This window comes from Azolla caroliniana, unplaced genomic scaffold (genome assembly GCF_043228905.1).
Source record: "Azolla caroliniana isolate FFs.n. ecotype wild unplaced genomic scaffold, voAzoCaro1.0.p SCAF_1, whole genome shotgun sequence".
In the NCBI taxonomy this organism is placed as follows: Eukaryota; Viridiplantae; Streptophyta; class Polypodiopsida; order Salviniales; family Salviniaceae; genus Azolla; species Azolla caroliniana.
This window is the reverse complement of record NW_028230436.1, coordinates 756,168-771,860: the sequence shown is the minus strand read 5'-3', so window position 1 is coordinate 771,860 and position 15,693 is coordinate 756,168. Positions and strand designations below refer to the sequence as shown.

General features: G+C 36.9%; 3 protein-coding genes across 5 annotated transcripts; 2 read left to right on the top strand and 1 right to left on the bottom strand.

Moving 5' to 3' along the window:
• Nucleotides 1-440: 440 nt before the first annotated feature.
• On the top strand, nucleotides 441-3,346 carry LOC147868121 (uncharacterized). Of its 2 annotated transcripts, none has more exons than XM_087315618.1 (4): nucleotides 441-1,316; nucleotides 1,853-1,990; nucleotides 2,426-2,665; nucleotides 3,021-3,346. In XM_087315618.1, exons 1-4 carry the CDS (start codon nucleotides 456-458, stop codon nucleotides 3,141-3,143), a joined length of 1,362 nt encoding a protein of 453 aa, XP_087171744.1. In that variant the 5' UTR covers nucleotides 441-455; the 3' UTR covers nucleotides 3,144-3,346. The 2 variants fall into 2 exon arrangements, with proteins under 2 accessions (XP_087171744.1, XP_087171736.1); XM_087315610.1 differs by having other exon boundaries at nucleotides 1,853-1,996.
• Nucleotides 3,347-6,229: 2,883 nt separating this feature from the next.
• Nucleotides 6,230-8,812, bottom strand: LOC147868120 (uncharacterized). The gene is made up of 4 exons (XM_087315630.1): nucleotides 8,570-8,812; nucleotides 7,321-7,443; nucleotides 6,971-7,090; nucleotides 6,230-6,836 (listed from the first exon to the last, which is right to left on the bottom strand). The coding sequence occupies exons 1-4, from the start codon at nucleotides 8,604-8,606 to the stop codon at nucleotides 6,772-6,774; spliced, it is 345 nt and encodes a 114-aa protein (XP_087171756.1). The 5' UTR covers nucleotides 8,607-8,812; the 3' UTR covers nucleotides 6,230-6,771.
• A 1,495-nt stretch (nucleotides 8,813-10,307) lies between these two features.
• Nucleotides 10,308-13,499, top strand: LOC147868119 (RNA-binding ASCH domain protein). 2 transcript variants are annotated; one of them, XM_087315599.1, is made up of 6 exons: nucleotides 10,308-10,469; nucleotides 11,280-11,432; nucleotides 12,147-12,202; nucleotides 12,298-12,348; nucleotides 12,604-12,663; nucleotides 12,753-13,499. In XM_087315599.1, exons 1-6 carry the CDS (start codon nucleotides 10,346-10,348, stop codon nucleotides 13,026-13,028), a joined length of 720 nt encoding a protein of 239 aa, XP_087171725.1. In that variant the 5' UTR covers nucleotides 10,308-10,345; the 3' UTR covers nucleotides 13,029-13,499. The 2 variants fall into 2 exon arrangements, with proteins under 2 accessions (XP_087171725.1, XP_087171717.1); XM_087315591.1 differs by having other exon boundaries at nucleotides 12,135-12,202.
• The last annotated feature ends 2,194 nt before the right edge of the window (nucleotides 13,500-15,693 follow it).

The window sequence follows — 15,693 nt, the reverse complement described above, 5'->3', positions numbered from 1 at the left end:
GAATCACATCTCCATGTATATTTCTTTATACTAATGCACGGATACCACTACAACATTCTGTACCGGAGGGTGTTGTCCATGGATGCATTGGTTTGTCAAAATCAAAAGAGTACCCTTATTGGCAAACATGTGTACTTGTGACATGAGAGAATATTTGGGATATCGATGACCAACACATATACACATGCATGTACATCCATAGTACATACACACATACATACATACATACATACATACATACATACATGCATGCATGCACATGCATATATTATATATACATATGTATACGTATACTGTATACATACATACAGACATGAACATGCATAAATGAGAGAAGATAGAATCAAAGTCGTATGAATGAATGTATGGTAATGGAGAGAGTATGTACATATGTCTACAGAATGTGCATATATAGGCACAGAGCGAGAGAGCGAGAGACGAGAGAGAAGAAGAGCATGGCCATGGCGTGGTGGCCCTTCTTCTTCTTCTTCTTCTTCGTCGTCGCCCCCTTTTTCCTGCTCACAGCTCAAGGAACTGGGGAGGAAGAAAAGAAGGTGGTTATAGATCGTTTTAAAGCATATCTGCAAATCCCTACTGTGCACCCGAACCCCGACTATTCGCCGCCTGTGGATTTCCTCTCTGCCTTTGTGCGGACCATCCCCAACCTCCATATCAAAACCCTAGAATTCACACCGAAGAAACCTCTCCTCCTCATCACGTGGCGGGGCCTCGACCCATCCTTGCCCTCAGTCCTCCTCAATTCGCACATGGATGTCGTCCCTGCGGAGCCTGACAAGTGGGAGTATCATCCTTTCTCTGCGCACACAGATTCTCAGGGGAACATATTTGCACGGGGTTCCCAAGACATGAAGTGTGTGGGGATGCAATACTTAGAGGCTGTTCGCGTGCTCCAAGCCTCCGGTTTCCGTCCCCTGAGAACTCTTCATATCTCATTTGTGCCTGATGAAGAGATTGGGGGAAGGGATGGGATGGCCAAATTTGTAGTTTCAGAAGAATTCTCGGAACTTAACGTGGGTATTGTGCTTGATGAAGGGCTTTCTTCAACATCAGCACGATATCGTGTTTTCTATGGTGAGAGAGCACCTTGGTGGTTCACTATTAAGTCTTTGGGTTCTCCTGGTCATGGCTCGAAGCTATATGATAACACTGCTGCTGAAAATCTCCTATTGAGTATTGAATCTATTATGAGATTCCGGAAGTCACAATTTGATCTTGTAAAGGCGGGTCTTGCAGCAGAAGGAGAAGTTGTCTCGTTGAACCCGACTTTCCTCAAGGCTGGTACACCGACACCAACGGTAAGGATCAATGTTAATCTTTTCATTCATGTCTCTGATTTGGGTAAATGTTTTTCATGTGTTTTATTCATTCTATAAACTTTGACGTAGCATAACATGTTGGTATGCACACATCTACCATGTACATGCACTACATTCCCTAACTCAAAAAATTGACCAAGAGAAAATTTGACGTAAAAGACTTTATTACATGTGAAAGGGCATTAAAGTATTAACTCAAAAGGACCATCAAAAGAGAATACATGAGATAAAGAACCTCAGAAAAATGTCTTATGAACACAAAGGTTGCAACCCAACGCAAAGAGAATTTTTTCTATTTCATTGAAACCCGACTCACATATGGGGGAATAATTTTGAATTTGGAAATTACCGAGCTTGGTTTTTTAAACTTGCAACTCTCTCTCTCTCTCTCTCTCTCTATCCTTATCCCATTTGTTTTGTGAAAGCTTTTTTTTTGGAGTGTGTTTGTATTATTTATTTTTAAGTGTTCATTCAGCATGCGTTTCTTACTATCAACATGGCTTTTGATTGTGAAGGGATTTGTCATGAACTTACAACCGTCTGAAGCCGAGGCTGGATTCGATATGAGAGTGCCACCAATGGCTGATCCTGTTGCTTTGCAAGAGCGAATCGACAAGGAATGGGCACCAAAATCCAGAAATATGACATATCAAGCAAGTGTAACGTCATGTGTTTCTACTTTCTTTTGCATCATAGTATATAAATTATGGGCTAAAATACCAACATTTTCTAGATGGACAATGTCTCTTGGTTTCAAACATTTACCAAGACCTTGGGGACATGCTGGTAAATGTTTTAATAATCTAGTGGTGTAACAGAGAAATCTCAAAGAAATATTGGCATTTTGTCCCAGACAAGTTATTATGCAACATGACTCTAGAGATAATAGCACTTTGCATCCATTCCTCTTAAGTGCCATTTATAGTGTCCTAAGTAGGAGATGATACCAATGGAGACTGTCATGTGGACCAAGTGCTGAGGAGTATGGAAGCTAGAGAATAGAGAAAACAAACCTTTCTTGAAATAGATTTATAGCTAAACTTAGTGGTGGTATATTACTGAGATGACTTCAAATTCCTCTCTTGTAGTTCCAACAAAAGGAACCAAGCAGGAGCAAGCATGGCCTTCCTCTAATGACTGCTACCGATGACTCAAATCCATGGTGGAAGTTGCTAAAAAGTGCTATATTGGATGAAGGTGGAGAGCTTGGTGAACCAGAGATCTTTCCTGCTGCCACTGATTGTCGGTATGTCCGAGAAGAAGGCATCCCTGCCTTTGGCTTCTCTCCTATGGCCAATACCCCTATTTTATTACATGACCACAATGAGGTATGCGGATATTTATCTATTAATGTTGATGTTTATCTATCTATATTGTGCATCAAACTGTTGATATTGTATATATCTATATATTGTTGCATCGAAATGAAATGTGGATATCCATCTCTCAATATGTAAGAGATGTGGATATAGATCTAATCTATTTGCTGCATTGAATGTGGATATCAATCTATCTATATCCTGCATTGAGACATGGATGATGTTCTGTAAGTTGTATTGAGATAGTGGATGATGATCTACATGTTGCACCAACATTTTGGATATTGATTTATTTATAAATTCCATTAATTATATGCATATCCACATTTCAGTGAAAGGACTTTTTTGACTGTGTTTTTTGCAGTTCCTCAACAAGGACGAATATTTAAAGGGTATCAAGATTTATGTACAAATTATAAAGTCATTTCTGTCCTTTGCTGGGGGTCAAAAGAACCATGCAGACCTGGATTCTCGAGCCGAGTTATGAACAGCTCCAAGAACGATGACAGTACATGGTATTTCTTTGAGGTTTTAATTCTGAATCTGCAACATTGTTACATGAGGATTGGTAACGACTGTTATGCATACCATGTTGAGAATCTTTCAAGGTTCGATAATAATGTTAGAAAATGAAATATTTTCCCCCCTCTCAGACCTTATGGTTCTTTAATATACAAGTTGTGTACCCCACAGGTAGATTGGTAGGTATTGTTTTAACTTTTGCGCTCCATTTATATTCATTCACACATTGAGACTTTGTGCTTTGAAGTATGAATATCCTTTCTTAGGAAGGAGACGCACACCATACTCAAATCTCCACCAAGATAGGGTCAGTACGACAATGCCCCCTCCCCTTTCTCTTTGTAGGTTAGAGTCACGTAAAAAGATGATCCGTTTATTTGGTCTCATATGTTATGCTCCTAAAGTATGGGGGGTCTTCAGCTTCTTAATGAATGAGAAATCAGGGAATTGAGGACCAAATGAGACGTGGTTCCCTTTTTATAGGCCAGATATGGCCGTTGGACAGTTCCTTGGGACTGGCCGTTGTGTGTTGCTTGGAACTGTCCCAGCTCAAGTTGGGACTGTGTGGCCTTGTCCCAACTTTGCTTGTGCCTTCTAGTGCCTGTCCCAATTTCATTAGGGCTCCTTGGGTTTGTCCCAACTCACTTTGGGACTCCTTGGGTTCATCCCAACTCACTTTGGGGGCGCCTTTGAGTTGGGACTGAAGTGCACCACACATAGGTAAAATATTGGTCTCGTAGTTAATAAAACCTTTTTCTCTCGCTGTCTTTGTCAACAACAAATGCTCAAATATCAATACACTGATATGTGGACAAAGGAAAGAGGTTATATTGACCGACTAATTGATGTTTACTATATGCTGTCAAACTTTCATGTAGTTAGATTTATCGTCGATAAATGTGTAAAATCTAATCTTACTGTGTATTGATGATCTTGAACGTTTATTGCTTTGTCATAATTGCCCTCCCCCTTTTTGTTCATTTCCCTATCTTGTTGTTGTGACTTGCTTTGATTGGCCAACTTCATCTTCTCACTACCATGTATTTCCTATATACTCGAAACATAAATTTAAGAAAGAAAAATCTAAATAATGATTAATTTATACTTACAAAAGCATAAGATGGAGGATGCATTGTTGTAAATTGTTTGCAGTTTTTTTTTTTGCATATATAATAACAGATTAAATTAAACAATTGATCAAAGTCATTTAATAACCAACAATTTATAAAAAATTAATGTGCTTAAAACTTGTTAAGTAAGCCATTTTATCTTAGACTCTCCTCAAGTAAGAAGAATGGCCCTAGCATTGTTGAACGACAATTGCCACTTATTTTACACAAAAAATCAATGTTTGAGAGTTGTATGTGTATATCAAAGTCAACGATGCATTTCATGATGAAAATGTGCTCAAGTAGCCTTGACCTTTGTAGATGGCCTTGTACAACCTTTTGTAGATGGCTTTTATAAATGCTAACTTGCTTTTGTTACCATTCAAGTAGGCAATCACATTTAGGAAAGCTGGGAAGAAGGCACTATGAAGTAGAGTGAAGAGGATACAAAGGTGTGTTCCAATGGCACCCATCATATGCTAAACTAATGAATTTCAACACTTCCAGTATTGCCTTTATTATTATTTCTTCTTAATCACATTATTAATTTCTAATGATGTGAACCCATCAATTAACACCCTCAAAAAATTTAAGGAATATTTATTTCTAGCATGTTTGGGAAGAGATACCCTAAGCAATGTACTTGATTGTCATCAAGGTACATTAGTCAAGGTATTGCACACCTTTTCCAAATCATGTGATTCCCCAATTTCCTAGAGCAAGAAATGCCCCATTCCAATTGTGTCACAAAACATGCGAGCCCAACCAACAAGTGCCAAAACAAGCAAGAACAAAGTGTGATTCAAATTAACATGCGATTGTATAACCTTCACATGTTCTTCAAAACATACGTGATATCAATTAGGTGTAGCACATGATTTATGATAAATACATGATATGTGCTTTTCTTAATTTTGCATGATTTCTTAAACAACCATAAATTGAGTTACATGATTTTATAGTATTGACATAGATCACCACCACATTGTCAATAGGTTTAAAACTCTTATCTTCCTACTCATGGCCAGTATTGGTATGCATGCCTCGCTTCACTCTAGCTTCTCTGAATCAACTCTCAACTCTCATCTTTTCCTTCTTTGGTAACCACACAACTTAATGAATATGTAGAAGAGAAGATGCTTTTCAAACCAAGCCACAATACTTGTTTCATCTTGGAACTTTGGTAACCACAACTTAATGAATGTGGAAGAGAAGATGCTTTTCAAACCAAGCCACTATACTTGTTTCATCTTGGAACTTTGGTAACCACACAGCTTAATGAATGTGGAGGATGTTTTTCAAACCAAGCCACTTCTAACTTGTTTCATCTTGGAACTTGGTAACCACACAACTTAATGAATAATGTGGAGGATGCTTTGCAAACCAAGCCACTTCTAACCTGTTTATTCTTGGACATAAACATTGTTATAGAACAACTATTTAATATGATGAGCAAACATACATTCTATGATAGAATATATGCAAGATCAAAGATAGAATATATGCAAGTTTTGATCGTTTATGGACATTGGACCAATTCACGTGCTTATATGAAGCTCCAAAACATTCATTTCCTTGAAACTAAAAACAGTGTTGTATTTCAACAATTCATCATGAAACTTGGTTGGATTGACCTGATTTAAAAGGAGAGAACAATAGGGAAAAGAAATATTGCAGCAAGTACAAAGGATTTTAGTTTACAAATTGTGTTTTTTTGGATTTAACCATGGATTGTAAATTCTGGAGCATGTCTAATGAGTTCTTGGTTGAATAATCAATTATGGGTTACAATAACAAGATTTATTATATATGATGTCATGAATTCTATAGTTTGTCATCGTTAATCTTAGTTTTTCGATCAATTCCTTTCACTATTTCTAGATTATAACTACAATCATTAAGATTGATTATAATGAATCTTCACGGATGAGCACAATGGTGATTCAACAATATATCACACTTCTTTGTAAAAGTAATTGAATAGGGTGATGTAATCACACTGCCAAATACATTGCTATCTTCCTTCATCATACAGAGGGAAAACTCTAGCATGTGAGTATAGATGAACATCATCATGAAGATTTGTTATCTTTGAAATGCCCCATTTCAGTCCTAAATCAATCCTTAAAGAGCTGAATGTGAAACCATAAGATATATGCTTTCACCATCTGAATTAATAAGTAAGAGGTTCATTTCACTGAAGAGCAAACTCTATATTTCCATTGAACCTTCCACAAAAGAATGAGTGTGTTTACAATTGAGTGGGTGATTAAGGTCACGATGCCTTAGTTTAGTGTATAATGAATTGGCCTATGAAATATAATATATATTTTTTACTAATATGATTAGAATGTTATTTAGTGAGTAAACGGACCATATATTTATGATTTCAGAGTATGGCTGTGTTGAATTGATATGCATATGCTGAGCACAGTCGGTTATCAAGTGATTCATGTTTCCGTAAAATGCTCGTTGTGTGATTAATCAATCATCTTCAATAAGATTGATCGGCTCACTTAACACATATTTTGGTAACTCATACTTGGCACCTGAATAAATAAATAAAAACTAGAAGATATGTAAAACTATATTTGGTCATTTTCAAGATTTTGAGGCACAACACGCAAGTCCGAATTAGTAGATGTCACTGGTTAAAATGCGAGAACTTGTTATTTTTCCGTACCTCTCTCATCATAGCACACAGACATGTCTTCAGTTATGACTATGATGCCTGCACTCTCTACAATAGCCTGAGCAAAACCAAATTCAGCTTCCGAGGCTGCATGAAGAGCATCCCAGATCTCTAAAAAAGAAAAAAATTTAACAAAATTCTCCATCCTGATCTTCTTCTTCATATATGTAGGTAGCAAGAGAAAATCAACAAATGATTCATAAAAACTTCTCAATCTATATCATTAACTCGTCTTGATTCCAAATTATGCTTTACTTTAAAAAAATTCTCAATCTAATATCATTCATAGGCTTTCTTTCAAAAAAACAGAAAATTTCCTTAAAGCTATGCAATACTCTCACCTTTCTTTCCTCCATAGTGAGGAGCTGTATCCCAGAACTCATCACGCATCTGCTTCAGTTGCGTTCGAGTGATGGTCTCGGGATGTTTCCATGGCTTTGGTTGCTTCAATTGTTTTGTAACACCTAGTAATAAAAAAAAGGTTCAATTAACAGTTATACACATAGAAGATGAAAACAATAATGTCTGCTAATGTGCTTTATCTTAAAATAACACAAACATCACTTTTCTCTCTCCTCATCCTTGTATATCAGAGAACACAAAACACGGTTTTTCGGGCATATGTACCTGTTCAGGAAAACAGGTTTGTTGAAGACAAAGAATTACCATTACATACTATTAGATCCAAGGTATACACACACACTGAACTTTTTTTTTGTTGAGTTTATACCAATCAAAACATTTACATCATATCTTAAAACTCCATAAAAAGCACTGATATATTTTTCTTTCTTAATTTCAAACATCAATTTGCCCCATTTCACTAATTTTTGTTCATCTAGAATAGCTTGTGGCATTTTCCTTCAAAGGGTGCCCCGTTTTTTACTACCTTTTCTGTTCATCTAGAATAACTACTGGCATTTTCCCTAGAACGAAGTTCTCCAAAAGAGCACAGAGACAATGAGCAGAAAAGGCCAGTAGTACAACGTAGGATGCATATAAATCATCAGAATGTGCCTTATTGTATATAATTTTTCTTTGGTTTGACAACATTTATGGCTTCTTGGTGTAAGTCTTACATTCCCAAATCTGTTGTGTTGTATTTATGAAGTTCCTTAATATTGCCCAATTGTAACCCTGATGAGTTTTTCAAAAATACCATAATGCCCCTGTGTTTTTCTTTTCTTTTTGAAGATTACCAGCATACATTTGTATTGTTATTCAAAAGTAATTACCCAAAATACATAAACCTAGCTTTTCGTTGCATCACTTGATTCATTAAAAGAAAATTATGAGTTTTGAATCGTTTGATGTGATCAATAAGCAAGTAGTGTATATACAGGTGATTGTTTACCCACTAAATGTTATGAAAAAAATTAAAATTTTATCAAAACAAAAAGGATATAATTTATGAACAATATGAATGACATCATAAGATCTAGAAAAAAGATCTTCTTTTACTGTTTCTTTTTCGCATAAGTAGCAACGTTTTGTCTGTTTAGATGTATCAAAGATTATAAAAAATATATAGAGAAAATGAAAACCTCAGACAAATGAAGAAGAAAAGAGTCATGACAAGAAAACGCTCACCTTCTCCATCTTTCTCTGCTGAAAGAGCACAGCCCATCGTTTTTTGAAGCTACAATTCCATGGTCGTTTCTTCTTTTACACACTGCTCCTCTTCTTCTTCTTTTTCTTAGTACATTTCTTCACACGTTGAAAAGGCTTATAATAGGAGGCTTTCCTTCTTGAGCTATGGAGAGAGAGAGAGAGAGAGAGAGAGAGTCACTCCATTATCGTGGCCACAACCACCAGTAGAAGAAAACTCCCTCTCTCTCTCTCTCCAAGAAAAAGGAAGACAATTACAGAAATAGCCCTGTATTTACTCTTAACTATATATATTGAAAACTAGAGAGTCTCGGGTTTGCCTTTTGTTGCATGTTGTCTCTTTGTCTTTTGCTTCTTGTCTCTAATCATCTCCCGACCTGATTCTTGCTTGTTGCTTTTGGCGATAATATGATGAAAACAAATGTTTCAACAAACTCGACTTGTTAAATCACATCAATGGTCTGTGAACCTGACTTGCAAAGCTCGTGTTGATCAAGCCTCCCCATTGTTATGAATGACGATGTGGGCACTCAAGATTGGTAATGACATAGACCAACTTCTTCTAGCCTTGTTTCATGTGTTGATAGCGTGCCTTCTTTGTGAATTTAGATGGTCAATTGTGTACTACAACAATAGAAGCAACCTTCTCAATGTTGTTGATGTGACAGAGACATACGTAATGGAAGACCTTAATATGGTAGATTAGCTTAATTTGAGCCACTAAAGTGCGAGACTATCAACTTCCTACATATTTAGGTGGCCTCTTGCCCACTCCAACAATAGAGCATCATTATTCGATGTGATAGTGAATCGTTGATGTAGGGAGAATATCATTTTCTTCTCCAAAAGTAGAAAACACGCAAGGAAGAGGGAGAAGGGAAGAGTTGGAAAAACAGAAAACTAAGGTAAGCTTGTGGTTCCCATTATCAACCTTGAAAGAGACCATATAATCGCTTGATTTGTACTCTTTTTATGGTAGCTATACATGTAATGTATGGTGACATAGCAATTATCAAGGAAGGATGACACACAATCACGACTTTCCATGCTTTAGCAAAATTTGGCCGACCGTGATGTTCATTAGATATGCCCAACATGCTTGTATTCATCTTGTCATGGGTCCTTTCGACACGAAAGGCTTGCCGAAAGGGGATGGTCTGTGTTGATCAAGAGGCATTCGGGGAAATAAATGAAAGGATGTTAAAGGAATTCATGGGGAATGGAGGAAAATCTATGGGTATCATGGATATATCTGAAAACATGGTTTACTGTTGTGTGTATACAAGCTCTCTATTCTGGACCAATGAGATAAGCAGATAGAAGACAAAAATAAATGAGAACGTATAAGGCACTTTGTGGGACGACATGGAAAGCTAGTGACGGTTTTATTGAGGTGAGGCAATAAGTGTCGAGGGGAGTGCTTTTTCCCGGCAACGGAGTCAGGCAAACAAACATCTATTTAACTTCCACGGGACATTCATGGCAATCTCTCCAATTTGAATGACTCGGAGACGTTACAATGCAAAATCTCCAAGCCAAGAACCAAAGAGAGATAGATAGAAAGCCCTCGCTCGCTACACACACACAAGTCATCATGAGATATAAAAGGGCATATGTTATAAATAAACGAAATTCCCAGGGGCATCGTGAGAATCTCAAAAACCTGGTTTTACTTTTAAAAAAAAAGTATATGTCAGGATTTCGGTCATCTTGACCGGCAGAGAGAGACACAGAGAGAAGAGAGCGCGACAGAGACCAATGAATCGAACTAATGAAGAGGTGAAGAAGAATCCATGTCTAACCCTTCATCAGCCATGGGCTTCTCTTCTCATCCATGGCATCAAAAGGATAGAAGGACGATCTTGGCCTGCCCCTTTCAACAGTAAGTTCTTTTCTGGCCCCAAACCCTAAACCCATCACTTTTCTGTTAGGTTCTTCGTATTCGTTTTTTTACTGATTTTCTTAGGGTTTTTCTTCCTACCTTTTTTCTCCCTCTCAATTGGTTTTTTTGGTTTTCCAGCCACATTTAGATTTTTCTCAGAAATACTTCCCGATTTTTCCTTTATTTCTCTCCAATGCCCCCTGGTTTTCGTTATTTCGCTGAATTCCCTTCGTTGTTCCCCAACAAGGAGAGGAAAGGGATACATTTGGCCGCATATTTTGCTCAAGCATCACACAGAACGGCAAAAAAATGATGAATTGACCATATATTCTGCTCAACTCGAACACACAATTGCATGAGAGTATAATTCACATCGGCATTTGAGGAATTAGCGAAACATTTGGGGTATTTGGGAGAAATAATAAAAAATTCAGGGGTATTCCTCTTTTATTTGTTTATTTGGATTTCGTTTTCTCTCTCTCTTATCGGGAAAAATATAACATGTTGGGGATTTACTATTACACCCCCCTACGCTCACCAGAATACCCCCAGAATCTTTCTCAAGAAAAGAAACTCACAAATCATGAGAGTGGTGTTCTGCCAAAACTTACCCCCTAGAATTCCTTTATTTGAGTATACATTTCCCTACTTGAGATGGGGGTATTGTGGTTATTTCTGAGACCTTAGGGATGTGCTTTAAAATTTGGAAACCTAGGGGTATTCAGGGAAAAGCCCAACAAATTTGGGGTGTTATTTCAATTTGGTGACTTCTTTGATTTTGGTTTTCCTTTTGTGCCCTCTTCTTTCCAGTACTCTCGGGCCGTTTGTGGATTCATGCTGCTGCCAAAGTCCCCGAAGCATCTACCGTGGAAGCTATGGAGAGGTTTTATCGAGAAATCTACCGTATTGATGGGGTCTCTGATATCACATTTCCACAGAATTACCCTGTTTCTGTTCTATTAGGTTGGTTCATACTTACTTCTCTCATGAATAAATTTGCAATTCTTTTTACTGTATCAATTTCTAATTTGTTGGAAAGGAAGAGTATAATGGTTTAGTCTTCGTATTCTTGCTTTCTTTTATCTTAGCTGCCAATATGTATAGGTATATATGTGTGGGAATTATTTCTATTCATTAATGTATAGAAGGGAGAATATATTGTTTCGTCTTTGTAATCTTGTGGGAGATAACAAGAAAATCAACATTTCAAGTTTCTATTGTTGTTTATGCTGATGTTCCCTTATCATGTGGTCTTTGTTCTTGAACATAGAGTGCAAACACTTGTTCACATGGAATCAAACCTTGACTTTATGCAATAATTCATCTCATGGGTCAATGTGCCTACAATCGTATTGTCTTTTAGTCATCCATATATACAAAGATCTATTGTCTTGAGTGTTTCTTATATATGAATAACGATCTTTGTATATATCGATGCAGACACCGAGTTTCGTAATGGAAACGCAAGAAGAAAAGTTGGCTCTGAAAAATGATTGATAGCAAGACATTAGATCTTACAAAGCATTAGGCAAATCCAAATTTATGATATTTTTTGAGTGTTTCTTAAATAAATGGCCATTATACCTCATGCCATATTTCGTTTGCTTGTATCTTAGTACTTACTTTGTTACTTTATTTTATTATGGAAATTTTGATTGCTTTGAGGTTCTGTGAAAGTGGTGGGATGCCTCAAACAAGAAGAAGTTGTTGGTTGGGAAAATTTGCCTGAAGGGGTAAATGAAGTCGTTCTGTTCACAAAAATTTCTTAGCTATGTTCACTCTCCTGCAATGAGCCTCTTTCTAACTCTGGGTTTTTTTCATCACGTAGGTGCGTCTGGAGGCTCAGACACAATTTTGTTGGCTTTGTGAAGAACCGCAGGTGTGCTTTGATATTCATTATTGTTGTAATGTTATGTAGAGTCGGTTTTACAATTTGGCTATTATGTGCGCTAAATTATGGATAAAAAAACTTGTTATGCATATATTCTTTGAAAGCTTCGCATTTTAGTTGTTTTTGCACATCATTAGGCATAGCTCAAGGGGTATTACGAAAGTGGCATCGTGGCAAAATTAGCTCAATAAGTGTCTGCCTCAAAAGCCATTTCATATGTGCATAACATGGTTTGATTTGTAGAGATTGGTGGTTCCTTTCGAGATGCGAGGCCGGCAAGGAGTTTACAATTTGGAGAAAAGGGTAAGGATGCCATTTTATCACTACTACATTGTGTATGGTGAACTTGTGAAATTTATACTAAAATAGGTGCATTATTCTAATGGTATCAGATTGCAACTAATGCAAGTAGAGGTTTAAGAATAGTTAGAGGGCCCAGCCCAGTGAAGTTCCAACTTCCAGATGTGTCTGACCCACGATCATTGAAGCCGGGATCCCTTGAATCTTTAGTAACTGGAGGTACTTCAAAGCGTCTGACAAGTACTCCTTCATTGAATGACTCAATAGTGGATGCCAGAGCTGCAATGAACCAATTCAAGAAGAAAGCAGACATAAACATGGTCACTCAAACAGCAGTGGGTTGTAGCAAGGAGAACGATGGAAATTGATTGCCCGATGCTCGATGTTAAAATTGTCACTCATTGAGGCTTGCCATCAAAGATTGTTGACATGAAGATCGCCAAGGTGGTATATCATGTGCATTGTTGTGCCTTTATGTTTGCAAAGACCATTTTGAATTGTGGTTGGTAACTTGGTTTGTCATATATGTCAGGGTAGTTAAGTAGCTAATGACTAACTTCCATGTATATTCACCCTTTTACGTTGGTGGTATTTCTCCTCTAGCACACTGAGTCCAAACTTGCAGGCGTTTTTGCGGGCCATTCATTTGACACAAGCAATTATTATTGCCAGTCACCTATGAGTGATTTGGCAATGTAAAATGTATATCTTTTTAACACAATGGCTACTGTGTAATATGAGGTAACACATCATCAGTATTGGAACACAAGATTTATGTTATTACTTTAAAATGTTTATGTGTATAGATTTATATATTGAAGGATTCTTATTGATTCTCTTGTCAATGTGTTTCCGTTTTTTGGTTTTCGCAGGGGCTATGATTCTGGCTCTTATGTCATGATAGTGTTTCATATTTTTATTTCTAAAAACATGTTTTTTTGGATTGTAAACCTAAACCCTACAGATGGTAATTTGAGTTGAAGAAATCTGACAGGAAGGAATATTAACTCGTTATCAACTAATAAATAACTTCCATTAGACTGTAATTTATGATCTTAACTCCTTATTGATGTATACCGTCTCTGAGTGAAGGAATGTTTAACACATTGTACTGTAGCATGTTATGTGTTGTTTATGGCTCACCAACAGATAATGACTACTCAAAAGTCTACTTTCTACAGAATTCCAATACACTATTTTGTGCATTCCAAATGTCTACCTTTTTTTAAAACTCCAATGTTCTAGATTTCCATTGAAATGGAGAATTTTATGCAGTCATCAATGATTCCCAGAATGGTCATGAATCATGATTGTGAAGCCCAAAAGTACGAGGCCTTGAAAAACTGAAGGTAGTTATTGCTATAACTCATCAATGTTAAAATACATTGAATGCCCAACAAGCCTTTAGCAATTGACATTTGATGTATGTGATTTCATAACATGTCAACTTCTTATAAGGGGGTTAATGATTGATGTCTAATAGCGACAATTGGACTTTTGACAACATAGTTATTTTGTTTAGCAAACGAATATTGGATGCCAAAGGACATCTCCATCAATTGTATATCAATTTACGCAATGATAGATAGATGAACTAGGATAGAGATGATGTGATGCATCTCTATATGGGGAATGATAGGTTGGTTAACCAGAACCACAAGCTTGTTTTGGTTATTTTGACAATATGGTTTATGGAGAGCTAGTATTTCTAATTGGGATACAAAGTGTGATAGGTTGGATGCAAAACTTAGAACTTCCATTCGATGGAAAATCATCAAACTCATTTGCAAGAAATTAGATCGAATTCCTTAAATTTACATAAAGGGCATACATGAGAAAAAATCACAACAATTGTTTAAGAATTTGTTATCTCATAAGAACTGTTGCGGTAACCTTTGATTTGGAATTTTATTTTTTCTGATGAGAGGGGTGTATTGCTTGGCAGTAGACCCCGATTACAATGGGCTAAGTTGGACAATGGTATAGTTGGCACTGTAGCTTCTTGGGGAAATTATGTTTGTCATCTTAATAATTCACAGCTAGATGCTACCATGTGTAGGGGTTTTAGACTTATGTTTGATGAAATTCAGTTATCTTTAGGGAATTTTCTCTCTAATTGGTCACCATCTTTTGAGCATGTTTGGTTTGGATATTTTACTCCACTTGGTGTTATGATAGGAACAAAAGGAACAACGTCTCAAGGAGACTGCTACTATTTTGATGTATCTAAGGAAGGAAGATTATGGCAGACTAAGGTGGAATCGCCAATCTGGGAAACGTCATTGCATCATCCGGTGAGAGTGATTAGTAAATTTGGTAAAAGATGGATTTTAGATCCTTCTCCTTCTAATAGTATGCTGCTTTGCCAGCTATGGGTTTTTGAAAAAAAGTCATTGTTGGACTTGTATTGGGATCCATCAGATTATCTTTGGAAACATACAAACCTTTCATCCCATGCTAAATTTTTTCAATATTCTGTGAGGTTGGGACAAAAGTTACTCTTAAGTAGGAAATTGCATCTGCCATCCGCTATGAAAGTGTAGTTGGCGAATGAGGCCTCTTTAATGGATGCATCTAAATATTGGAAGTGATTATGGAGTATGCAGATTCCCAGGAAGATTGTCCTTTTTCGATGGTTATTGATCCACTATGCACTACCGATTCGCGTGTGGTTGCGGCAACTAGATAGTAAGTCATGTGGTTTTTTGGTTGTGGATGTATGATGGAAGTATGGCAGAGAGTATTAAGGTTATTGATATTGATACATGGTAATTGTGTGATCACTTGGGGTGCGGTTAGGTGGGGCATTCTAGAGGGACAACTCTTGTTATATGAAAAGGATGATATACTAGAAGCCTTCACATAGTTCATCCTCATATACAAATGGTTCAACCTTTTATAAGTGATTGTTTGCAATTTAGGGATGATATTATCTGGAAGACAATTTCATCTATTCTGATGTGGGAATTTGGAAGGTGCGATGCACATCAATATTTGACAATGCCACTCATGATGGTTCTATTATGATTGTTG

Bases quoted from the DNA above. Each gene is read 5' to 3' on its own strand.
- LOC147868121 (XM_087315610.1), top strand. From the start codon at position 456: ATGGCCATGGCGTGGTGGCCCTTCTTCTTCTTCTTCTTCTTCGTCGTC. The intron at 1,997-2,425 runs GTAACGTCATGT...CCTCTCTTGTAG, and splicing joins ATATGACATATCAAGCAAGT to TTCCAACAAAAGGAACCAAG. The intron at 2,666-3,020 runs GTATGCGGATAT...TGTTTTTTGCAG, and splicing joins TATTACATGACCACAATGAG to TTCCTCAACAAGGACGAATA.
- LOC147868119 (XM_087315591.1), top strand. From the start codon at position 10,346: ATGAATCGAACTAATGAAGAGGTGAAGAAGAATCCATGTCTAACCCTT. The intron at 10,470-11,279 runs GTAAGTTCTTTT...TCTTCTTTCCAG, and splicing joins TTGGCCTGCCCCTTTCAACA to TACTCTCGGGCCGTTTGTGG. The intron at 11,433-12,134 runs GTTGGTTCATAC...GATTGCTTTGAG, and splicing joins CCCTGTTTCTGTTCTATTAG to GTTCTGTGAAAGTGGTGGGA.
- LOC147868120 (XM_087315630.1), bottom strand. From the start codon at position 8,606: ATGGGCTGTGCTCTTTCAGCAGAGAAAGATGGAGAAG. The intron at 7,091-7,320 runs GTGAGAGTATTG...TTTCTTTTTTAG, and splicing joins TCACTATGGAGGAAAGAAAG to AGATCTGGGATGCTCTTCAT. The intron at 6,837-6,970 runs GTACGGAAAAAT...TTATTTATTCAG, and splicing joins TGTGTGCTATGATGAGAGAG to GTGCCAAGTATGAGTTACCA.